Source organism: Microtus pennsylvanicus, chromosome 7 (assembly GCF_037038515.1).
Source record: "Microtus pennsylvanicus isolate mMicPen1 chromosome 7, mMicPen1.hap1, whole genome shotgun sequence".
Classification (NCBI taxonomy): Eukaryota; Metazoa; Chordata; class Mammalia; order Rodentia; family Cricetidae; genus Microtus; species Microtus pennsylvanicus.
Window position 1 is genome coordinate 114,488,294 of NC_134585.1, and position 25,565 is coordinate 114,513,858.

The 25,565-nt window shown below is 41.9% G+C and overlaps 1 protein-coding gene across 1 annotated transcript in view; it reads right to left on the bottom strand.

Annotated features, from left to right (window-relative positions):
- Window positions 1–25,565, bottom strand: part of Spag17 (sperm associated antigen 17) — a 221,586-nt gene that overhangs the window by 15,769 nt on the left and 180,252 nt on the right. Inside the window, exons 34-45 of the mRNA XM_075979181.1 lie at window positions 24,980–25,125; window positions 24,749–24,879; window positions 22,871–22,998; window positions 20,772–20,954; window positions 19,530–19,643; window positions 18,948–18,993; window positions 17,103–17,202; window positions 16,896–16,943; window positions 10,681–10,780; window positions 9,262–9,355; window positions 7,246–7,620; window positions 998–1,134 (exon numbers count right to left, since the gene is read on the bottom strand). Of these exons, the coding sequence (XP_075835296.1) occupies window positions 998–1,134; window positions 7,246–7,620; window positions 9,262–9,355; window positions 10,681–10,780; window positions 16,896–16,943; window positions 17,103–17,202; window positions 18,948–18,993; window positions 19,530–19,643; window positions 20,772–20,954; window positions 22,871–22,998; window positions 24,749–24,879; window positions 24,980–25,125 (1,602 nt within the window). The remainder of the gene's footprint in view (window positions 1–997; window positions 1,135–7,245; window positions 7,621–9,261; window positions 9,356–10,680; window positions 10,781–16,895; window positions 16,944–17,102; window positions 17,203–18,947; window positions 18,994–19,529; window positions 19,644–20,771; window positions 20,955–22,870; window positions 22,999–24,748; window positions 24,880–24,979; window positions 25,126–25,565) is intronic.

Genomic DNA, 25,565 nt, shown 5'->3' on the forward strand with positions numbered 1-25,565 from the left:
TAAGTGGAAGGTTTTGGAGTTTCAGTTCAAAGGCACAGTCCTTTGGGGTTAGAGGTTATGAGATAGGTTGTTAACGCCACAGACAGACAGGCAAGGGCTCAGAGAAGACTGCAGGCCCCACTGATAGCGTAGCTGTAAAACAGGATTCCTGTGAGATTCAGCTGCCCTCACCCAAAGGGAAGTGTCTACAGGGACAGCCAGCCTGTCTCCCAAGAGACCACACATAGCCCCTACACCTGCATCAACATCCTCACTCCAAAGCCCCTCCCTCACCCCCAGCTAGCTTTCCCCCCTGGCTGGCTCCCTTCATTACCTGAGAGGAGGTTCCCCTCAGTGTGCTGTGCTAACTCACACAGTCCCATCTGTTGAAGTCAGACTCTGGTTTCTTTCTGTCTTCTGTCTCTTTATGCTATGTCAGACATCTAACACGTGTGACAGAGTCAAGGGTCCCTTCTTGCAGGCTTCAGAGGAAGCAGCTGCGGAAGGAGATTAAAAAGTTTCCTTTTCTTTTGGCCCAGGGCTGGCAGTTCCTAGAAGGGACCAGGCAGTGTTGAGCATAGAATGCCAGGTGACCAGCATATAGCCCTGGTCGTTGTCCTTAACTGAGGCTCCACAGGGCAGGGAGGGCAAGCTTCTAGGCCAACAAGTGACTTTAGTTCTGCAAATACAGAAGACTGTAGCTTCAGGAATTATCACCTTTTACCCAGAATGGAGGAAGTTTAAAAATGGCATAGCCTTGGCTAACAATGAGATGGGAGGCTAGTGATCCCTTTAGCCAGTAGAGAGCACCTGAATCATTCTCTCCAAAGTGACCCTTCCTAGGAACCTGCCAACTGGCTGATGGAACTCAGAAGCTGGTGTGAGCCAGTGGCAGCAAGGCACTGCCTTTTCTATGCCCCCGTGGAGAAAGAGTAGGTAGGGCACAGGACAGGCATGGGCCTCAGTGATTTCAATTACCCAGAATGCCCTGGGAGATGTGCTAAAGTTTCTCTGTTACCTTGGGAAGAGGTTGAGACTTGGGCTTGGAACCCATCAGATAATGAGGTAACCTCACTTTCTCTTTTCTTGCTTGTCCAGTAACATCCTGCAGCAATGACTGGGTTGGAATTTTGATCGGCATAAAAATGTCTGGTTCTGTTAGAGAAAAAGCATACATCAGGGCACAGCTAAGATACGTGTCACACTGCCAGAGCATAAATAAGCATAGACCAGCCTGGAAACTTCTTTAGTCATTTTTACAAATTAATTTTTATTTTTTCAAAAAAATATTTACTTTGTTACTTATGGGCATGCATATGTGCGCGTATTTGCATGTGCAAGTGTGTGTACATGTGCATGTGCTTGTTAATGTGTGTGTGTGTGTGTGTGTGTAGGTACATGTGCCCCAGAGGTCAGAAGAAGGTATTGGATCCCCTGGATCTTAAGTTACAGGTCGTTGTGAACTGTCCGATGTGGGTTCTGGGAAATAAGTCTCTTTCTCTACAAGAGCAATGCTCTGGATGGCTGAGCCATCTCTCCATCTCCATCCCTGTCATTAAGCCTTAGAGAACTTGTTTAAAAGAAATGAAAGCTTTTATCAGGTCCCATTTTCTATTTGTACATTTTGCTAGGCTGTTCTACATGTATTACCCTATCTCTGTTTTTTACAACTCCTCTATGAGACGGCAGGCAGATGCTGTTGGCGTCACTAAGAAACTAGAATTCTCAGTTTTCTTGTAACTTCCCTATGATGAGCTCGCCGTACACTTTCAGGATCCTTACCATGAAACGAGCAAGAGCAGCTGCTGAAACAGCAACTCCGAAAGATTTCCTTGTACTAAGGGGGTACGCCATTAAGAAATTTAGATTCTATTTTGATTTCTATAGCTCTAAAATATGGCATAGTAATTATAAATGAATTAAACCAGATGTTTATATCTTTAGACTTGCACAGTCATTTGGAGGGTGAAGAGATGAATCATCCCCAAAGCTACCGCTGTTTATATTCCCTCCAAATAGTCAGGAGGTTGAACTAAAAATTGTACTTAAGTCATTCCACTTAAAACTCTTTTGTTGGGGTGGGGGTACTGGAGAGATGGCTCAATGATGGCGGAGTACTTGCTGCTTTTCCAGAGGACCTGAGTTCACATCCCAGTATCCACATCGGGAAGCTCACAGCTACCTGTCATTCCAGCTCTGAGGAATCTGACACTCTTTTTTAGCCTCGGCAGACACCTGCACACACATAGTGGACAATTGCATGTGTGCACGCACACACACAAATTTGGGGGTGCTTCAGGTCACAAAGTGAGGAAAAAAAGACCCGAGCTTGCACCACATTGAAAATTAGTTCTATATAGAGCAACTCGTTTTGCCCTTGAAAAACCATCTAAGTGAGGACAGTGAGGACACTAGAAGCAAGAGACTGCCGTAGGAAGCTGAGGAGGGGTTGACAGGACCTGGAGGGAAGGGTGCTGAGGGCTGTGAGGGGGGCTGAGGGAGCCTAAGGCAGCTGAAGGGAGCCTACCAGCTGCTAATCTCAGTGTCCTAGCTAGACCTCCTTCCGTTTTCAGTCTTAACCCACATCCAATCGGGGTCCATGGCATTTGGTCATCAGGATGGCACATGCCCCAAGTAGAGCCATAAAGAATGTGTCTGGATAATTCTACCAAAGCTGTCAGGGATAACACCATTTTGACTATTGAATTGTAGATCTGGAAGAGTTGGATTGGGCCTCTAGGGTCAGGATGCCTGCCACGTGGAAGTAACCTGTCCTTTGTAGATGAGAACAGAACCAAGTGAAGGGAAGAAGTTGATGGGACAAAAGGAAGGCAGTGAGAATGTGAAGACAAGCAAACTAGCAAACATGCACTCATGGAAGACCTAGGAGCCAGAGTCAGCCACCTGTGGGGCTGGCCCCAACTCCTTGTCTCTGGTTTGCTTTTGAGCAGAAGTAAACCTACTACCTCTCCCATTTTTAATTGAATTTGTGTTTTCTCATTTAAAAAATCAAAAAGCCCTAGTGAACACAGCATGTTCTACCTCTTTACAGATGAGGAGAGCAGAAATTCAGAAAAAAAATGAACTCGTCAAAGAGATAGTGAGTGTCAGAGTTGGAATGTGAAACACGAATCAGATTCCACAGGGCCCCAAAACTTACTAGGCACTGCTATCTCAAAGTAGCTTCTGGAAAAATAGATTCCCAGGCCATAGGTTACATAGGCCCCACTGTCAATCAAAGCAAGCAGAATCTCTGGAGGTAGAGCTTAGCAGTTAGCGTTCCGATGTCTATGGGCCACCATTCTTCATGTAGGCATCCATTGTAACAGCTGGATCCAATGGGGACTAATTATCTGCTCACACGGTTATTACCCCTGATAAAATGCCAATGAGGAGTATGCTATGCCGTGTGCTGCACTAAGCAGTTCATGTACATTAACAGCTCAATTTTCATAAGCCTCTTATGCATATATTCATGTGAATGCCATGATTTCTGGCAGAAGAGGCGATGGAAGAACTAAAAATTATTTGCCCCACAGCATGTTAAATAAGTTAACTTTGGAACCTTGATTCTCCTTTTTTCTCATATACTCATTCAGGCTTATTGGCTTCGCGTCCATGATATATTTCTAAGTAATTACTTAGATGGCTTCTTACCATCTTTCTCTTATGTGTGTATATGTTGAATGTGTATGTACACATTTCTGTGTATGTGTGTAGTGTGGTGCATGAGATGTGCAGATGCTGGGTATCTTCTTCAATTGCTTTCCACCTCAACCTTTGAGACAGGATCTCTTGCTGAACCGGGGGCCTACCAACTTGGTTAGTCTTGCTGGCCAGCAAGCTCCAGGATCCTCCTGCCTCTGCCTCCATATCTCTGGAACGACAGGCATGCGCTGTTGCATCCAGGTCTTTATATGTGGGTGTCTGGCTGGTTAAACTCAAGTCCACATGCTGCGTGGTAGGCATTTTACCGACTAGGCCATCTCCTCAGCCCGTCTTTCATCCTCTCCACCTGGCCATGTGAATCCAAGTCTTTGATAATTTTTATCTGCACAATTTCTGTCACTTCCTGCTGCCTCCACCTTCTACTTCTTCATTCTCTTGCCATAAGCTCTTATCACAACCATCACAGGGATCTTTTATGTCTTTGTGTGTTGTGGGATATTTGTACACTGTGTGAAGGTATATTGCTGTGACTGGTATAATAAAAGGCTGAATGGCCAAAAGCTAGGAAGGAGGTATAGGCGGGACTTCCAGGTAGAGAGAAGAGGAGGAATCAAGGCATGTGGGATATGGCAGGAGACACAGAGAGGAAACAGAAGATGCAAGGTGGAAGAGTGGTGATGCCACATCATAGAATGTAGATTAATATACATTGGTTAATTTAAGTTATAAGAGCTAGTTAGTGCTGTGGGACAATGATCTTGTACCCTGTAAAGATTTGTCAGTTGTATTGCTTTAATAAAATGCTGATTGGCCAGTAGCCAGGCAGGAAGTATAGATGGGGAGACTAGGCAGGAGGTAGAGGTGGGGTGACATGAACAGCAGACTTCTGGGAAGAGGAAAGATGCAGTCTGTAGTCGTTACCCAGACACAGAGGAAGCAAGATGAGAATGCTTTGCTGATAAAAGGTACCAAGCCATGTGGCTAACACAAACAAGAATTATGAGCTAATTTAAGATGTAAGAAAAGAGCCTGATCTAATAGGCCAACCAGTTTATAATTAATGTAGGCCTCTGTGTTTTTCTTTGGGACTGAATGGCTACGGGACTGGGCAGGACAGAAACTTCTGCCAACAAGTTAGTAACAAGCCTAAGCTATAGGATGAGTATTCATAATTAACAATAAGTCTCTGTATTTTATTGGGAGCTGGTGGCACAAAGAAAAATATGCTTACATACGATATCAACATGGGGCCTCAATATCCACATAGAGCCCAAGAGAGCCATCTTGCAGGTAGGCTCTGCATACAGAGGTGCAGCTCTTTTCAGAGGACCTGCTGGGCAGCAGAGCACTTGAGCAGCTGGCATGCTAGGTAAAAATGCCTGCCACATCACAAACATAACAGCTTCCCCAAGCTGGGGCAGTACATTCACCCACATGAGGCTCAGGGAACCGAGGGGGGCGGAGTCAGCTGCTAGAGTCATTCAGCAGCTGGTGTGGTCATTTAAGGTTTGTCTCATAGTCATAGAATGCTGCAGATGCCCAGAAAGCCAGGTCCAGGCTGAGAAAAATCTCTGAACAAATAGAGCATGCTTAAAAATGTGCTTGGAAGCTAGAGAAAAGAAAATGGGTATAGACAGTCACAGAAAAAGTAGTTTAAAAATAACAAGTCTTTAAAGAAAGAGTAAAGTAATATAAAAAAAATAAGTCACATGAAGATGGGAAATACAGGGTGTCTGGTTCCAGTGTGCTTTTTTTGTTTTTTTTAAAAATGTTAATGTACAAAAAAACATAGCTGTTGAGAGACATTTTATTCTGTAAACTGATAAATTGACCAACCTATAAATTTTAAGGAAATCTTAATTTTAAAATGGAAGTCAGAAAATATATTGCACTGGAGGAGAGGTTATGCCTTTGTTTTGACAGGAAACAAAGTTATGGTTCTCTTCAAAATTAATGATCAGATTTGACTGGGAGAGATCTGCTGAAAATCTTGGCTACAGACATAAAAAAGAAACCAAGAAGACTAAAGGATAGGTGACATATATGCCAATTCTTTTACATGGTAACAGCTCTGAGACTGGATGGGGAATGATAAATCTTGTTGGCTGCAGAGTTCTTATGACTTATTATTAAATGTCATCCTTTTATATGGCATGGATAAAGGTTTGGTTGTACAGGACAAATGAACGTATAAAGCTGACAGATGCCTTTTACCTGCTCAAATGCAGAACAAAAAGATACATCTTTAGCTGACTTGTACACACTGCACATTCCATACTTGGACTAATGCAGATTATATATAAATATATGATATAGTATATTTGCAATGTTTATAAATACATATGATATATTATATGTTATATATATGTACATATAACCTTTAAAAGTTTGTGTGTTTTCAGAATGAATAAAGGACCAAACACCAATGGAAACAAGTAGCCCAGGTTATCTAGCCTCCCAAAATGCTTCTGTAGCAGTTTCCTCAAAATTATGCATTCAGAACAATTTTAAAGCTGCTAGCTGAGATGGCCCAGCATCACACACTACTCCATCCAGGACTTTGGAGATGCTCTACACTTTTCCATTATACATAGACTTAAAAAAAATTACAGCTAGCTCTCTCAGGACTTGACCATTATCTCAATTTTCTCAAGGCCCCCTAAAAATGCTGTTACCCCAAGACAACAGGAAGCAGTCTAGAGAACATGATGCCCAGACTCCCAAGAGGTATGGTGGGTGGTTTTTGGTCATTTGGTGGGTTATGGATGTTTGTTATCCTTTAGGGGAGTTGTTACAATTGTTATTGGTTATGGTCAGGAAAAATGCTGAACAAAGGAGATTAGATTCAAGGATCTTTTTTAAAAAGAGAAAAAGTGGGCTATAGGAATGACAGAGTGAAAGGGTAGATTACTGAATTTACTTTAAACTAAAAAGCAACTATTAATCCCAAATATTTGACATTAGTATGGATTTTTGTATATTAACACAAATTTACGGTTATATTTTGTTAGAAAATACTCTGTACATGTTTCCACTCTTGTTTAAGATTTTCTTAGAAGCCAGGTGGTGGTGGAGCATGCTTTTAATTCCAGCACCCGGGAGCTAGAGACAGGCTAGCCTAAATTTATAATCATATTGCTTCATCTTCTCAAATGGTGTAATTGCTTCTTTTAAAGCTTTTGCGTGCATGAGTGTTTTGCCTGCATGTATGCCTATGAACTTTGTATATCTGGTGCCCAAGGTAGCCAGAAGAGATATTGGCTATCCAGGAACCGGAGTTACAGATGGTTGGAAGCTCCATGTGGCTGCTTGGAATAGAATCTTAGTACTCTAGAGGAGCAACCAACACCACTTTCCCTCCCCTGAGTAATCTCTTAAATGTATACATTTGGAGGTGCCGGGAGAAGGGTCAGTTAGTGGAGCACTTGCTGCACATGAAGACCAGAGCTTGGATCTTCAGCATCCATGTTTGGGCACGGCAGTAGGTGCCTGAAATCTCAGTGCCGGAGACACAAGACAGGAGAATCCTGTATTCTGAAGAAATACAGCATTTACTTCAAACCTGTGAGATAAAGCAAGTGGCGGTGGCGGCCATACCTTCATTAGGAGGTCTGGTGACATTTTCAAGTTTGTTTTGGCTTGCAGCCTCCTTGGCAAATTTTGTTAAAATTTCAAGTTGGTTTTGGCTAGTAGACTTCTTAGTAGCTATTTTTAAAGTTTCGCTTTTGTTCTGAATATCAGATTCCTTGGTAGATTCGGTTACAATTTCGGTTTCCTTTTGACTCTCAGACTCTTGGGAAGATTGAGCTAAATTTTCAGTTTGGTTTTGGCTAGAAGACTTCTTGATAGGTTGAGTTACATTTTCAGTATCACTTAGGCTAGCAGGCTCCTTGATATTCTCAGCAACCTCTTCTTTTGGAAGGGGAGGTATATTTGCAGCTTCTTGTTCTACACCTGAAGTCAGTGTGGAATCTGCAAGTCCCCAAACAAACAATGCAAGTTACGTTATTGCCAATGAAACAGGGACAACTAGCACTTGTACAGACAGCACGGAACAATGAATTTCTCAATGAAAAAAGTGCTCCCCATTCTCCTCATACGATGATGGTACAAGGCCATCATTGAGAGATTCCTCATAATGATTGGTGTTTGCCACTAACAAACAACGCAGCTCCTGCAGAGCAAATACTCCCTAGGAACTGGCTGGATCTTGTGGGCATTATGGCCAGCTGGAACTGTCTCCAGCCTGAGGCTAAGCAATCTGCCTCTGCATTCACCTACTAAACAAAAATGATTTCCAAAAATTTATCTCTTCATTAAAACAGGTATCTTTAAGAAACAGGTACAATATAAAACAAAGTTTTAAAAAATGTATGTATGATTGGGCAGGCACATAGATTTCAGCTTGTGTATATGTGAAACCTGGATGAGCATACTGCTAGCTGCAGCTGCCCCAGTGGAGTGGGCTTGGGTTACTCTTGTTTCTCCAAGGTGTGGCAAGTTTAACTGATAAGGCAGAGCCCATGAACTCAGATCACCTGATCTCGCCTCACCATGACTACAAGTGATTTCTCCAGCCTCGATCTCTGCTTAGCAAGCTCTATTTGAAAGAATATGCCTTTTTTTTCTGGCCACACACATTCTGGGTAGATGAACTGTAGGGATGACATTCAGCAGTGGAAAGTTCTACCAGGGTCTTTGCACTTTTTACTAAGAAGAAGTACGAAATCCCATTTCATTGTCAACCCTGTGAGCATCCATCTGCTGAGTATATGGACGTCCTCTTTTCATCCATGCTCCCATCACTAGCTCTAAGAAATGAACAATTCTACAATGCCCTCCGTTAAATAGTACCCTAATAAAACTTGTGACTTTCCTGCTTCTATCTGTTCCATGCTGTTCCTATGTCATACAGTGTCTTTGGAATGACAACAATTGTCCCATCATTTGGTTTAAAGGTACTGACTCTGAGTGGGTGTCTGAAGTGCTGGGGCTGAACCCAAGGTCACATGCCTGTTGACCAAGGGCTCTACAATGGACGAAACATCTATCCTGACACTGGCTTGTTTGAAGAGACCACCTGCAGCTGCACTGTGCACTGTCTACAGACAGGTACACATTTATCTACCAGGTCCTCTTCATTAGATTCGAATCGAGGATTCTTGACATGAATTCTGTATAGTTATTATGTACTCCGAGAGAAAGACTCTCAGTGGTAGACACCCTTCCATTTGGTGAAACTTGACTTCTTAACTAAGCTGTCAAATACTGCATCTCCATTGTTCATGTATTTTCATTTTATTTGCTGTAATTAACAAGCATGCGTGTTAATTTGAGACCATGTGAATGCCACGTTCTCAGAAAAACCTTTCATTAATCCTTTGGTTAGTCAGATCTAAACACACTTAGGCACAAGAAATGAATCTGAAATTCAATTGATGTCTTTCTCCCCTTATATAATTCAGGCATATCTGTAGTATGCAGGTAATAGCAAACCCTGTCACTAGTTGTCATTAACACATTGGTGGCTAAGAACTAGATAACCACAAGGGGCCGGATGGGTGTGACTCAGTTCAGGTCAGGTGACAGGAATAGGAGTCATAAACACCTTACCTGAATGCAGATCCGGAACAGCTGCTGTGGCTGTGTCTTCCGTTTTCTTTGTAACAGGAGGCAGGTTTTTGGAAAGCTTCTCCAGATAATCATACTTAAAGGAAACGCACAGGATGTACTTCAGATAGACACTCACTTTATGCAACTGTCACAAATGTTAGTTAAGTCAACAGGCACTGCTGACCAGACTCCGAGGATGAAGTTGAAAGCTGAAATTCTATAAGAGACTAATTGACCTCTAGTCTTCGTTAACCAGTTGTGGTTTTTGAAATTTCCTCTGATTAATAATAGTATCCTTAATTTTTGAGAACCCCAGGGCATTGTGGACACATGAAAGTGTTCACTTTGTTTTGAAGCTTCAGCGGTGAGAGACTCTGAGAGGCTGTGAGGAACTTTGAGGGACTGCGAGGGGCAGCGAGGGGCAGTGAGGGGCAGCGAGGGGCAGCGAGGGGCAGTGAAAGGCAGTGAGGGGGCCATGTGGGGTAGTGAGGGGCTGTGAGGGACAGCGAGGGGCAGCGAGGGGCAGCGAGGGGCAGTGAGGGGCAGCGAGGGGCCTGTGAGGGGCCTGTGAGGGGCCGTGAGGGGCAGTGAGGGGGCCGTGTGGGGCAGTGAGGGGCCTGTGAGGGGCCTGTGAGGGGCCGTGAGGGGCAGTGAAAGGCAGTGAGGGACAGCGAGGGGCAGCGAGGGGGAGTGAGGGGCAGCGAGGGGCAGCGAGGGGCAGCGAGGGGCAGCGAGGGGCCTGTGAGGGGCCGTGAGGGGCAGTGAAAGGCAGTGAGGGGGCCGTGTGGGGCAGCGAGGGGGAGTGAGGGGCAGCGAGGGGCAGTGAGGGGCAGCGAGGGGCCTGTGAGGGGCCGTGAGGGGCAGTGAAAGGCAGTGAGGGGGCCGTGTGGGGCAGTGAGGGGCTGTGAGGGGCTGTGAGGGGGAGTGAGAGGCCATGAGGGGCAGCGAGGGGCCATGAGGGGCTGTGAGGGGCAGGAAGGAGCAGTGAAGAGCATTAAATGGCAGGTTAGTCTGTGGCTTAGGGTCTTAGGAGTGGGTTCGCGTGGAAGAGGAGAATGTTCGGTGTCTCTGGGGGTCTAAGAGCCCACACTAACTTAATGGTATTTTAACAGTTGAGGACTGATGAAGCTCTGATGAAACAAAACCATAATTAGAGTTTGTTAGCAGTTGGCAAATAAACAACAGCAAGGACGTGGCCCAAAGAAAACCTTAGAAAGGAAGCAAAAGAGGGTGGCATACACGAGGGAAGGAGGGAAAGTCCCCTCCATGTGCTTGTGTGAAAATAGACGGGAAACATGAGAATTATTTGGTCAGATTGCTACAATAGGCAAATAAACAGCATCAGGAAAAAAGCTTACAGATTAACATGCAGAGCGTCATTTTATAGAAATTAAATTATTATGAATTACGTTCATTTACCTGTGTCTTAAATAGCGGGCCCAGTTCAGACTTAAAATAAGGTGGTACTTCTTTGTTCCTAATTTGCGACAGGTAATTTTGTGTTTTCTCAATAATGTTCCTGGTTCACATTTCCACAATGATATGCAAAAGAACACACAAAACACATTGAAAAGTTATTTGCCCATGCTTTAGCCCTGGATCCCACTGGATTCCACTGCACTCACTGACAGTAAAACCGAGAAGGGAAAACTGAATGGACTCTTTTGTTTCCCGTTGAGGCAGGGTCTCACTACCTAGTCTTGGCTAGCCTGGAACTGGCTTTGTAGACACTTGGCCTTGAGCACACAGAGACCCATCTGCCCCTGCCTTCCAATTACTGGGATTCAAGGTGTGTGACACCCAGAGTCTTTTATTGGGGGTGCCGTGTTCACAGTTTGCAGACATATTTCTTACTTTGTAAATCTTTGTAAATCAGATTTTTGTATGAGACAGAGACTAATGATGCCAGCTGATCTCAAATGTCTAAAGCCAAGGTGCCAGTGGTTGAGGTTTGTTTTTTTTTTTTTTTTATGTTGTGAGGTTCTCTGGAGTTGGAGTGACAGTCATGGCTTCCGTTATTGCACTAGCAGGAGCAGCCACGGCACTGCTGTGAGCTGGGTTTTCCGAATCATAATGCCTCTACTGGGAAGGCCAAGCCAGGGGCTCTAAACCGGGGTTATCGGGTAAGCCTTGTTATCTCCATTTTATAGTAATAACCTCAAGGTGTGGGGAGACTAGATACCTATTCTATGGCATAATCAATACAGGGTGGAGCTGAACAAGCTGGATTATACATCTTTAATCTTGTGATCTTGACAACTGTACCTTCTAAGCAACAGTCAGCTATCCAGACTGATAATCCTCATATTTTCTAGGTGAATAAACCGAATCCCTGAAGTAAAGCAGTCAGTTGGCATAGTAGAGTTCACAAGAAATCATACTGTGGCTGCCCCTAGACATGCTGACTCTGAGACCAGTGACCGTACACAGACCGCATGCCCATCTTATTTAAACAACTTTAATTTGCCATTGAAATACCTCTGTCTCCTGCCTCGCGGGACTTTCCCATCAAGCTGGGCAGGCTGGAGGTTGTCCATGGCTCTCTTACAGCTGTTCGTAAGCAGGAGGCAGTGAACCTGGAAATCCAGAGCCCTACATCTCTTTGTTCTAGGCTCAGTGTTGGTTCTTCCATAGGACCTCGTATTCGCTGTACACTTTCCGTGCCTCTGACATACATTTCTTTTTCCCACATTTCTTTTTCCCATTTTTTTTCTGTTCATGCCACACATTTAATTATGGATCTCGCCTTCCCTAGCTGTGATGAACTACTCACACTTATATTTCAATCGTTAAAATAGTGGGTAACTCATGAATAAGCACAGAATTTAAAAGGTGCTCAAAGAGTATATTCATAGACGCTTGACAACTATGTATGTATGTACAGACCCTGTACGAGAACGGGCCTGACAGATGTAGGAGGGACTCAGGGGGCCCTATGCCTTGCTTGTTAGACTCAGAGAGAGGGAGATAGTGCCTTTGTTTGTGTACCTATTGATGTCCCCACCAAGCTCTAGTGGAAAGTCTCAATCCATAGTCACATAGACAGCTCTGACTAAATGAGTCACACAACAAACTAAAGTCATGAATCCGAGAAGGGACAGGGATGGGGGAGGGAGTGAAAAAGGGAAAGGGAGTGGGAGGGAGGCTGGGAGTGGTAGGGGAAGGACAAGAGGGATGCAGGAAAAACAGCAGCTGGAATGCACTGAGTGCATGTTCAAAGTTGCAGCTGGAATGAACTGAATGCATGTACAGAGCTGCAGCTGGAATGCACTGAATTCATGTACAAAGCTGCAACTAGAATGCACTGAATGCATATACAAAGCTGCAGCTGGAATGCACTGAATGCATGTACGAAGTTGTCAGAGAGCTTAAACAATCATCATGCTAATTCTCATCATTTTGGGGTCATAATGATATTCTTCTTCTTATTAGCCATGTCCATCATCTTACAGGAATAGCAATTTGAGATTGGTAACAAAATTTAAAAGTATATTTTAAAAAAGCAAGTCACTGTCTCCCGCTGTCCCCTGAACATCCAGTCTCATTCCCCACTGGAAACCTCTCATACACTGTTTCTAGGCCAGAAAACCTGGAAAGGGTTTTTCTAGCCTTTCCTTGAAGAAGGTCATGAGACCCCTAGGAGTTGTGCCCTCCCCATGCAAAGAAGAAAAGAGCATCTCTGTCTGGAAGATGGAGGGATGCCTGACTATCTGAGCACTCAGGCCCCATTGGTTCTACCAGTTTATTACTATTAGGTGATACTCTTTTCCTGTCATATTTATTCATAATTCTCTATTCATCAAATGGGGCATAGAGATATGCAGGCCCAGTCTTCTTTTTGGATTTTCATTTCTTTATGACATCCCCTGTCTCACATTAAATGTAAACAAATTCATATTCTTTCCACTGACCAGTCTGTCTTTTGTTCCAGAGATCTCAGCCAGGGACCTAAGATGTGTAGGAACAAAAGGCAACATACATCCTCCAGTTCAACCTTGTAAGTGGAGAAACAAAAGACATCCCAAAATGTAACCCAACACCTAAATGAAGGTGATGTTTCTGAAAGGAGCAACTCATGTGTGGTGGAATATTAGTTGAAGACGTGTTACATTTGTTTATGATGTGGAATGTTTAATGGTGCAAAGATGTCTTGCATTCTTTTATGTTGCATTTGTTTAACTCAGTGAAGCTGTGTTACTCTGCATGTCTGAAACATCTGATTGGTCTAATAAAGAGCTGAATGGCCAATTGCTAGGCAGGAGAGAAACAGGTGGGGCTGCCAGGCCGAGCGAATAAAGAGAAGGGGAGAGAAAAAAGAGGGGACTGAGAAAAGGAGGAGAGGGAGATGCCAAGGTCAACCACCCAACAACACAGTCAGATATGGAGTACAAAGGAAAGAAAAGATATATAGAAATAGAAAAAAAAATAAAGCCCAGAGGCAAAAGATAGATGGGATAATTTAAGAAAAGCTAGCCAAAAACAAGCCAAGCCAGGGTTGGCCATTTATACCTAAGAAAAAGTCTCTGTGTGGTTTATTAAGTAGCTTGGTGGGGGGTCCCCAAAGAGTAAAAAAGAAAGGAAAAAAAACCTCTAACTACTATATTTTGGTGTATCAATGTGAGGCTCAAATATTCTTAGGGCCTAAGGAAGCTGAAAAACAAGACTGGATACAGCCCCTTTAAGAAACTCTGCCTTACATCAGAACACTTAAACAGCCTTTCCACACTAAACAGAAAAAAAAACTAACTAAAAAAATGCCTGCCACAGTGCCCCTGACATTCCATAGCTGGGGGGTTGACTGCGGCTCTTGGTCATGCACCTCCAACTGAGCCACAAACTTTAGGCATGGCTTTTACAAACCAGGAAGTTGGTGGAGACAGCTGCCAAAACCACATGGAGGTCCTAACCATGCCACTTAGAAGTCTAAAGGCTCATGCGGTCAACAAAAACTAGAGATACACAGTAAAGATAGATCCAGATGGAAAAACCCTCTAAACAGTTTACAGTGTGTTTAATAATGTGCATAGGCTTAGGAAAAGATAAAGGATATAGAAAGTCTTAGAACAAAATAAATAGTTTAAAAATAATAGAGGAAAGTCTTTAAAGAGATACATAAAGTAATATAAAAAGAGTAAATCACATAATGATGGAAAATACACAGGGAATCTGGGTCCTATATAGTATTGTGCTGATTTTCAATTTTTGATTGCTGATAAGCAAACATCGGCTACAAAGAGACCTGGAATTGAAAGAGGAACTATTGAAATAGTCTATATACTTTAGGAATGCCTTAACTTTAAAATGGGAGTCAAAAATGTGTTTGTAAAATGGAACTCAAAAAATGCTTTGGAGAAATGTTTTGCTTTAAATCTCACAGAAAACAAGAGGCTGTGGATTTCTTCAGGGTTGATATAAATCAGGTTTGATCAGGAAGACGTCCTGAATCTTGACAGATGATCCATATCAACAAAGGTTAAGGTTGGTCTTCCTAGTACTTGGCCATTATCCCAATTTTCTCAGGGACCCCTAAAGATGTCTTTGTCCACAGACAGAAGCAGTCTGGAGAACATGACATCCATATTCCCAAGAATTGGGGTGGGGGATTGTTGGTTATTTGGTGAATTATGGATGTTTGTTATCATTTATGGAAATATAGGAATTTAGAATACAAAGACAACTATTGATGTCAAATATTTTGCATAGGCATGCAATGCAAAGTTTAAAGTAATTTTTTTATGTTGTATGTATTTTTTTTTACTCTTGTTTGGGGTTTTGTGCTTATGCAGCTTATTTAAAAATATAAAGTATAATTAAGGAATGAAGTTAGTAGTTAATCTATAATAATCAAACTTACAGTCACATTGGGTATGTTTTCAAGGTTAAACAGGCATATTTTAGACCAATAGATGACTTTCAAACACTTCAAAGACCTATATAATATGGCATTTAAGATGTTTAATAACCTAAGGCTTTTCATGACAGGGAGATACATCTGCTCCTGGTAGCACCAATATACTTCATAAAAGGATGATGGACATTAAAGAAACTCCATATGGAGTTTGCTTTTAATGTGGCAAGGCTGATTTTGGGCAAAAAAATTAATTTTGCCTTTACTGTTGACAGTGTGCTATGCAGATTAGATATGCAGGACTCACAGTTGAACTTTGCCAAGAGAAGTAGGGTAGTCCTTTAAAATTCCTGCTCCATAGAAGAGTCTGCCTAATATTCTGGGTCTGTAGGTGAAGATGGATGCTACAACATTGCAGAGGAACTTTGGATGACTGTCCAGGGAGTCAGATGTCTCTGGTAATATTACATCCTTCTAGGGTCTTTGATGGAGTTAAAGACCATATAATTACTGTTATAGTTTTCCTTAGTAATGATAGAAAGTAAATTAGGCATAAAACTTTGGAATCACTATGATAAGATAGATAATGGAGTATTTCCTCTGAATTTGCTAAATACAAATGTACTAAATATTGTGAATGTAATTCTTGCTTAATAACTGTTTTTGTTGTATATAGTTTTACTATGTTAAAATCAAAACCTTTCATTTTTTATTTAGACAAAAGGGAGACATGTTGTGGAATATTAGTTGAATATGTGTTACCTTTATTTATAATGAGGAACATTTGTTTAAAGATGCAAAGATGTGTTCCCTTCTTTTACATTGCATTTGTTTAACTCTCTGAAGCTGTGTTACTTTACCTGTCTAAAACACCTGATTTGCCTAATAAAGAGCTGAATGGTTAACAGCTAGACAGAAGAGAGAACTAGGTGGAGCTTCCAGGTAGAGAGAATAAATAGGAGAGAAAGAAAAGAGGGAAGCAAGAAAAAGGAAGAGAGGAGAATGCATGGGCCAGCACCCAGCTACACAAATGGACAAGGAGTAAGATGGTAAGAAAAGTTACACAGAATTGAAAAATGTAAAAACCCAGAGGCAAAAGGTAGATCTTTTAAGTTAAGAAAATCTGGTTGGGTTCTTTTTTTTTTTTTAAAGAAATTTTTTAAAAAAGGGGGAGAGAGCAGGAGGACAGGAGGGAGTGGAAACTGGGAATGGTATATGAAATGAAAAAAGACAGTTTTTTTTAAAAAAAATTAAAAATTATAAAAAGAAAAGAAAAGCTGACTGGAAATAAACTAAACCAAGACGGGCATTCACAAGTCAGAAAAAGGGTCTTTGTTTGATTTATCTGTGAGCTGGGTGGTGGGCCCCCAAGGAGTAAAGAGTAAAAAACAACTAACAACACTATTGTGTACAAATGACCACCTCGCCCCAGATATATAAATATAATTGGTTTCCTTAATGGATAAACAACTGGAGTTGAAATCTTAAGTGCAGACTGTAGGGAAAACAAACATCAATGCACTCAGGACACATTCCTGAAGCAAGCAATGGGGACCCTGAGTGTATACGACGAATGTTTGTGAGTATATTAGAATCACCAGAAGCGTGAAGAGGAACCAGAGGACTCAACTGCAGGAGATGGGGGCATCTACATCTACCTAATGGCCTGACAGGCTGCCCCAAATGCCACCTTGTCTTGTTGAAGTGTCAGGCGGCAGCCTACTGAGCTCTAAGATCCCACAACTGGGATTTTCACAGCCTTATGTTTACCCTGGGTCAGAATTACCTCTGTTGCTCGAGCTTTTCTTTCCAGCTCTTTCCTTGTGACGTATCCCTATGTGAAAAGAAGAAAATGTGGTGAAATAGGCAGTGCCCCCACATGACAGGGCCACGTCATCACTGTGCCATGGTAGAAGGGCTGCAATGATCCCCACACCCCTCCTTTCCCTGTGTGTGCCAGCACTGACCAGAAAGGACAGTCAGCATCGCTTACCTCCATTTCTTTTCAAAGAAATCTTTAGAGAATGTGTCTGGGGAACATACTGGAGTTGAAGCCATAGATTGCTTGAACAAATCCGTTAGGTGGGCTGCAACTTAAAAAATACCACATTCAGTGTTAGCATTGACTCCTTTATAACATTTCTTTGCTGCACGATTACTCATCTGAACTTTACTGATGGTTTTGGAGGACTTCCATACCCAAGCTTAACAACTAGACGACTTTCCATGGCGTGTTCTGTTAGTGAACATCATCTTTATGATTCAAACATAAATATTTGTACCCTCCATCACTACGAAAACTGTGTGGCAAGGAGCTGAATTTTCTCGTATTAAAGCAGATTGGCCTTCATACTGAGGTTCTTTTCCTAAACATGTACCTATTATCCAGTTCCAAAGATCTGAATATCACAGTTTTGAAATTTGGGTGATAGATCTTAGAGTTTGTCTATGGCATATGGCCTCAGTGAGATTTCATTTGTCAGAGAAAGAATAGGATACCTGGTCAAGACAGGAAAACTTACAAAACACTGATTTAGACAAGGATAAGTAAGTTTTCTTCTTGTGAGAATTCTCTGTGCCCTTAATTACTGTATGTTGTAAGTCTTAAAGAAAGTAAGACAATATAAAATATTATTCAAACTTGTCTTATTGTAAAATGCATGGCTTTGGAGGAGCCACCTTAAAGAACATCTTAGGAAATACAGTGGGAGATGCTGACTTTGTATCACCACTGGTAACCATCAAGGTTAGTTTTAAGGATGCTGTTTTCCTCCTGCAGCAATCTGAGAAATACAGTTTAACTGTTACTATTGGGTGGCCTGTGGGTTTGCCCACTCATACCTACCTGTTTTCTTGAACCAGGAGTGACAAGCTCAAATAACCCAGGGTAAGTTTGTAAGATCAAACATAGGGTAAAGATAAATGAAGTTTGCATTTTAGTTAAACATAGTTTCTAAAGATAAGTATGTAGCATGCTGTATTTGGGGTACACTTACAATTCAGATTATTTATTATTTACCCCAAATTTAGTTTTAATAAGGCCTTTTGTATTTATGTTCACTGGCAACTCTATTGCAGGGCCTGCCTCATAGAAGTGTGCGACAGAATTCATGGACAGAGGAGTATCGGTGACTGTAATGGCCTCTTCCATAATGGTCACCTGAGGGGGTAGCTGCCTGTCACTTTTAGTTAAATAGCACTGTTACGATGTGAAATCTTAAGAAGAAAAAATCTAGATAAACAATAACAACAGTAGCAACAGAACAAGAATATGAGTCAAGACCGTGGAAGATGAACTGGACATGTCAGAGGGTTCAGTGAAGCCCAAGGCAGCCAGCTTAGGGCCTCCGTCGTATAACGGAAGGCACAACCCCAGTAAGACTTCTAGTGCTGTTGCTGTGATATGGCCAAGCTTGCTGGGGCCAGGGAGGCTCTCCTTTGCGAGCAGCTGTTTGTCTTAAAACATACAGTGGAGAAGGGTTGAAGGTGTGGGCAATATCTGTGCACTTGTTTGGAAGCTATGTGCGTGGACATGGGGGCATTGGTCAGCTGACTGCTGGCTATTAGCTATCTTCTATGGGGTTCAGGTAAAAAAGAAGGTAAATGTCAGTGTTTTTTTTTTATTTAACAAAGGGGAGTTAAAGGTGAATTAAGGAGGGAATCACTGTTTTCAGGGAACAACGAAACATTAACCACTGTAAGAGAGCGTGGCAAGTGTAGAAGCGGAGGGGATTTACATGAGGACTGGCTGTGGTAATCAGAATGGCAGACAGGTGTATTTCAGGAGTCCTTTTGGAATCTGTTGACAGATTGCAGAAAAATACGAAATTCCAGTTACCTTCAGTAACATGACTTTTTGTAGTTTCCTCCATTTTAGGGAAAGACTGAAATAAAGATCAGAATTACTTGATGTTAATTATATTACGCATAGAAATACTTTGTTTAGAAGAATTCTTTTTGTGCTCGGTTTGACTTATTCTGAAAAAAATCTATAAAGTGAATTTGCTTTTTAAAAATATCCTATTATACAATTTATTTAAATATTTTGTTGCTCTGTTAATTAATAAATTTCTAGGAATGGAAATCATTTGTCATTATGGAAATTACTTTTCTTTCACATTTATTAAGTTATTCAATATTTCAACAGTTTATTAAAGTAAAATCAATAGCATATATTCATAATAAAATAATAATAACATATACTTATAAGTATCTTTTAGTTCAGGATTATCTGTAAGTATGTTTGGAAACTTCAATAAATCCATAATCCAATTAGCATGGAATAAGCTATGATGATGATGAAGTGAATGCTTCAGAGTTTCAGAAGGACCCTCATGTGGCTATTCCACACACACTCTGTCTGGAAGGCCCTGGCAGGAAGACAGCATCAGGAACACTGGTCTGTGGGACATCCACTCACCATAACCAGCTTGAGGAGGTCTGCAGCATTGCCTCTTTCTTCCTCTGTCCTGGAATCCTTGATTGTCATTTCCTGTAGCTCGTCTTCCTTCTTTAGAATATGGTTTATATAATCCTACATCAGGACAGCCAAACAAAAGGATAGCAGTCAGGAACTAGGCAAAGAAAGAGACCAACACGGTGCATGTCAACTTGGAACATTACAAGTGCTTTTTACTTTTTATTGTGTTTTGTTTTGATTTTTCGAGAAAGGGTTTCTCAGTGTAGCCTTGGTGGTTTGGAACTCGCTCTGTAGACCAGGCTGGCTTCAAACTTACAGAGATCCACCTGCCTCTGCCTCCCAAGTGCTGGGATTAATGGTGTGCACCACCACCGCCACCCAACTTGGAACATTCCAACAGGACTAAGGGGATAAGTTCACACCTCTTTGCAAGCAGTTAACTGGTCAAGCACGGGAAAACCTTTTCTCAGTAGGTTCATAGTAATGAGTGAAGTCTTTCTCTGCCCACAAGTGAGCCTTTAAAGCCTCAGGAGAGACCTACACAGAGCCCTGCTTCTAACACCGAGCTTCAGCATCCTTCTCACTAAAGTGAATACCCTGAGGAAGATGATTCACGGGTCTCTCAGGATTGTCTCTATGACTCTGTCTGCGGACTTGAGTCACTTAGCTCACGCCTTCGCTCCTAGATGAAATATACTCCCTCCCACGGATATTTGATCAGCATCCATCAGTACTGATCCTCTTCTCAAACTAGGTTGTGAGCATATAGCCATAAACAGCATATAACTTCCATGCTGAGGGAGTTAAACTTGGAAAGATGCTAGCGATACGATGCCACAACCAGTCATATCTTTATAAAGTCTTAGACCATTTCAAAACAGCGACTCTTTTTATCCACGAACCAGTACCTGATTAATATGTGGTTCTGCATTTTCTCCAGAGAGTATTAGTTTTTCATGTAATCAGAAAGAAAGAAGACTATACGGAAACTGTACATAAAACATTTTTTTAAATTATGGCAACACCTGTTGGGCCCGTTAACGACTCCTACAACTTAATATAGAAATCATTAAACATCCTCTACCTTTTAACCTTCTGTACTGGGTGACTGACTGACATTCAAATGTTATTGTAAATATTGGTAAAACTAGATGTTTTCCGGCTCTCCAGGAAATGGACAGGAGTGACTGACTTTGTTCCTGATCCTTTGGGGGAGGGCTCACGTCACCCCGATCCTGTTACCTTAAGGGAAACCTGCAGCCCCAGCTTGACCTCATTCTTTATGACCTCATGCTGGAAGAACTGGCGCATCTGTAGCACCTTGGGGCCTTTGAGTATCGGGGCTGGGGCATTTGTCAGCTGCTTAGACCCGATGCAGAGGCCTTTCCAAATCTGAGTGCCAAATGGAGGTCCGGGAGTCTTTTTCTGTCAACAAAACAAAGTGCAAGATTCACCAAAGAAGTCAGAATAGTGCGGTGATGAATTTTTTTTTTAAACCAAGTACTCTTTTGTGGATACTAGATCAGGAGTGGTTATGGGATTCCTAAACCAGTGGAGGTATGACTTTGAGGGATCCAGATAGATCAGGTTTGGTCACCCATACCCAAAACCAAATGACAAAAGGAACGGTAAATTAGGAAAGAGATTCATCATTCAGTATGGCTACGCTGAGAAGCACAGCAGCTAGCAGCATCTCACGCACGATTTTCAAGCAAGAGCTCTGGAGTGATAGAAAGGAGGGACAAAAGAAGGTGGGCAATGAGTACGCATGCATCCTCAGGCCGTCTTGATCCAAGTATGGTCTGGTTGATGATCATCTCACAATCAGAGCTAGCTAGACAATTAGGTTACTGCTGTCAGAGGTAGGTTGGGGGTTGGAAGGCAGAGGCAGACAGATCTCTGTGAGCTCAAGTCTACCCTGGGCTACACTAGACTGATCCAGTCTCAAAGAGAAACAGGGCCAGGCAGTGTTGGCTCACACTTTAATCCCAGTATATGGGAGTCACACATTTTTAATCCCAACACTAAGGAGGTGGAGACAGGAAGGGATATGTCTGGGCAGAGAGAGGAGAGTAAGGGCTGGGGAGAGACAAGAGCTCAATGCAGTTTGAAGACGCAGGCTTGAGCCGTGCAGTCTGAGGCAGCAGTCTGAACCAGCCAGACTTAGGATGCTGTCAGAGGAGGCAGTCTGAGGAAGGGATCTCCCTTTTGGTCTAAGGTCTCTCTAGTGGCTGGCTGCACTGCTTCTCTGATTTCTCAGCTTTCATCCCCTAATACCTGACAACGGATTTTACTAAGAACAGTTAGAATTCATACAACAATCCAAATTTAAAGTATCAAGGAAACAGATGCAAAATGGAGGCAGAGATGCCGAACTGAAAAAAGGATAAAATGAAACTTATGCCCCGGTGATGCTGACGCATGCCTGGACAGTCCATAAATAGTGGTTCTGTTGAACTTGTCCACATTGGGTATCATACTACCAACTTTTAGTTGTCCAGTGAACATCTGAAGGACCAAGTAAAGAGTCAGTCCTTCCAGCAGAAGTCGAAGCTATTACAGAACCACCTGCGAGGGATGAAATGGTGCTGGAAAAATCCTCATCCTCATGGATCTGAGCAAAATTTTATCTTTCTGTGTACCATTAACAATCTCAAATGGTGCTCTGTTGGGCTTCCTTTCAGGAGGGCTGTGGGATTCTGCACATGGTGTCTTCACAGTTTCGTAACTGAACACCAGATGATGTGCTGGACTTGTTGTATACGGTGGTTGTGGAACAAAACGACAGCCTTTCAAGATGCAGGGTTCAGTGATGCCTTAGCAAAATGTTATTTCATTCTTTTGAAACTCTAGGGTGGAGTTGAACTAATCTGGCATGATCATAAGCACAGTATTTATTTGCTAACATTGCAGTTGTAAAACTGCTTCTCCCCTCTCTTTTTTTTCTCCATTTATGTATCTTTAATACACAAAGAAAAGTTACAGGGAGAGTGAAAGGCACCAAAGTTTGTTCAAAATTAACAGCTTAAGAAATGATAGGAAAAGTGGTATGGTATCAGGAAGTCTATGTTAGGCGAAATGTAACAGGTTATTCAAGAGGGATGCTTTAATATATAGGAATATGCCCAGGCTTACAATGCAGAATAAAAAATAAAACTGAAATTAGTTAGCCAGCCCTAGTCCTCTAAAATTCTATTGCTACATCTACAAATTATTAAAATCTCCAAATACAAAACTTCTTGAACTCGTTCATTATCTCACCGGAGGATGGAAATATATGAAGCTACAGAAGCAGACCTGAGCCCAAATAGAAATGTAAATACAGTGACTTTACAGTATACCTCAACTGAAGGGAATCTTTCCCATGACCTCGACTGGAGATTCGGAGGGATGATGGTGTCTAACTCCTTCTTCATTAGCCATGGTGATGCTTCATAGAAAGGGCGAAGCACCGTGATACTCAAGGCGCCTGGATTAAAGAGAATTACCAGAGGTCATTTCTCTGCCAAAATGATGCTGACAAATTCAACAGGCATTAACCGAGTTCAACAAGTACTTTTGAACTGCTTTTTTCACAAAAACCTTAGTCAGGTACAATGATTATGCCTTAGGGTGTTACTCTCTAAGATGAGACCCTGAGTAGCCAACACCTGAAAGATGGACTTTAGTCAAACAAAAGCACTCACTAGTATCTTTCTGTCCCTCAACAATTATATTTGGGTCAGGTCGGCCAACAAGTTGCCTTGACTCCCTCTTCTTCTGCCTTCTCCAGAGATGCAACATTTAGTCATGTATCTCCGAGGTATCCCATCCTGTACTGAGCAACAGCTAGCTTGTCTAGCAGACTGTACTCTGGAGTGAACCTACCCTGGCAGCCAGTGAGGTTCACTAGTGAGACTCACCCATGATCAAAACTTCTTTGACTTTTTCTTGCCTAAACAGTAAAGCGGGGTCTTCTCTGCTCACTTCTACCTCACCTTGAAGCATGACCTCCTTCTGCAGTTCAGATGGTTCGGTCTCTTCTTACCCATCTTCAATTCAGTAGAATTCTTCGTGTTTTCTTCTCCAAGAAATCATGACCCCCCCCTCCCCGCCATGAATGCACTAACAAGTTCTTGGGTCTTAAACAACTCCAGAGAAACTCTGTAGACAACCCTAGGTTTCTCTGTTCCAAACTCTCAGTGAAAGATATTTCTATTCTTTATGGATCTTATACAAGACTGTAATTACAGTTATTTGTGTGGCTATATAATTAACACCCATTTCTCTCATCAAATTATAAGTTTTAAGGAAATAGGTTCTATGTTTGTTTTACCTCATTATGTACTCCAAATCTAAGATGGCATTTAGCACAGGATATGCTGCTAAGTCAATGCTACTTAAATGGTTAAAAAATACATTGAGGAGAGTTCTTGGTGCTTCATAGTTTTTGTTTGTTTTAGTTGACAAGTCAGAGTCAGAGTCTTTTTGGCTATGTAGTGCAGGCTGACCTCAAGCTTGCATTGGTCTCCTGGTTCAGGGGTTAATGTATCACCATGCCCACCAACCTTATATACATATTTGCATGTCCTGACTAGCCAGGAACAGCCTTCCATTTTTCAAATTCACAAGAACAGGGCATATAACATGTACATGTATGCTGATAACCTAAAAGATACAAGCATAGACATGCAATCATACTCTTAAGTAGACTCAAAATATATACCATCAAACAAAAGATTAAAGAAGCCCAGAAACCTCTCTATATAATTGGCATACCAAAGTATGTGCCTTTAATCTTATGCAATGATTTCTTTAAAATTCATAAAAATAATATAAATTACCAACAAATATGTTCGATAGCATATATGCCTCTGATTAATATTCTAACTGATGTATAAAATGTGTTTTCTTATTGTATTCAGTTTGACCAAAACATACCCTTAAAAATGATAATAAAAAAAGAACTTTTAAGAGATCTCATAGTGTTTCTAAGCAGGATGGAATGAGCTCATAAAAAAGGTCTAGGCACAAGCTGCTTATGGTATTAAGAGGCATTCATTCTTGGCTGACACAAGTTGATTCTTAGACACAGTTTGAGATGAATCTCACTTTCTGGAACTGTGTAAGTAAGATGATACGGCCAGTTGGAGGAGCAAAATGAGAAAAGGGGACTGCACAGCAAGAGGACTAGAGTCCCTGGAGGATACAAGGAGCAGCAGGCGGCATGGTGTCTCTACCTGGCTGTTCCTGGACTGGTTCCTGGAGAACCACAGTCGTGGATTCTCCATAGGCCAAGGATAAGTATTCTTCTATGTCACTGTCTCGGAGGAGTTCCACACCGGATCCATCAGTGTAGATCACAAAAAACCTGGTTGAAGTACAAAGAGGAACATTTGAGACACGCAGGAAAGTTGCTTCTTGAATTCGGGATGGAGAATGAAATACTAATGTTGCTAGTATCATTTTACCTGGGAACGTGTTCCCCATAGATTTGCATGTGATTCCTTGCAAGGTGAATTGATGACAAGCTTTCATAGCCCTCAGTTTGTACACTGAGATCAGCTTCTAATTTCTTTTTTGGTAACATTGTTGATACAGAGCCATCAGCCATGACCTATGAAACATGAGAAGCTGAAGGAACAAATACCAAAGTGCCCACATTTACCACTGATCCAAGGTGCGCAAACATGCACTCTTTTGGATTATCAGAAAATCGAGCATATTTAATCACATGGTATTGATATTATGTATGAATTTCATTAATAAAAGAGGAGATTCCCTAGCAGTATGGTACAGCTGTACTCATAAACCACACACAGACAGTGAAAACAAACTGAAACACATTTAGAAGAAAGAGACCAGGATTGAGAGGGGAATCAAATCTTATCCTCTGGGGATTAGGGATAGAGAAACTGAACCTGAAGGAAAGAACATTCGGGTGACTGAGGATTCGAAATACGGAGAGAACCTTTGCATAGCGAAAGCTGAAATTCAAGTGTGGAACTGTAGTTCCTTGGAAGAGCATATAGGGAAATAAGTTTAGGATAAACATGA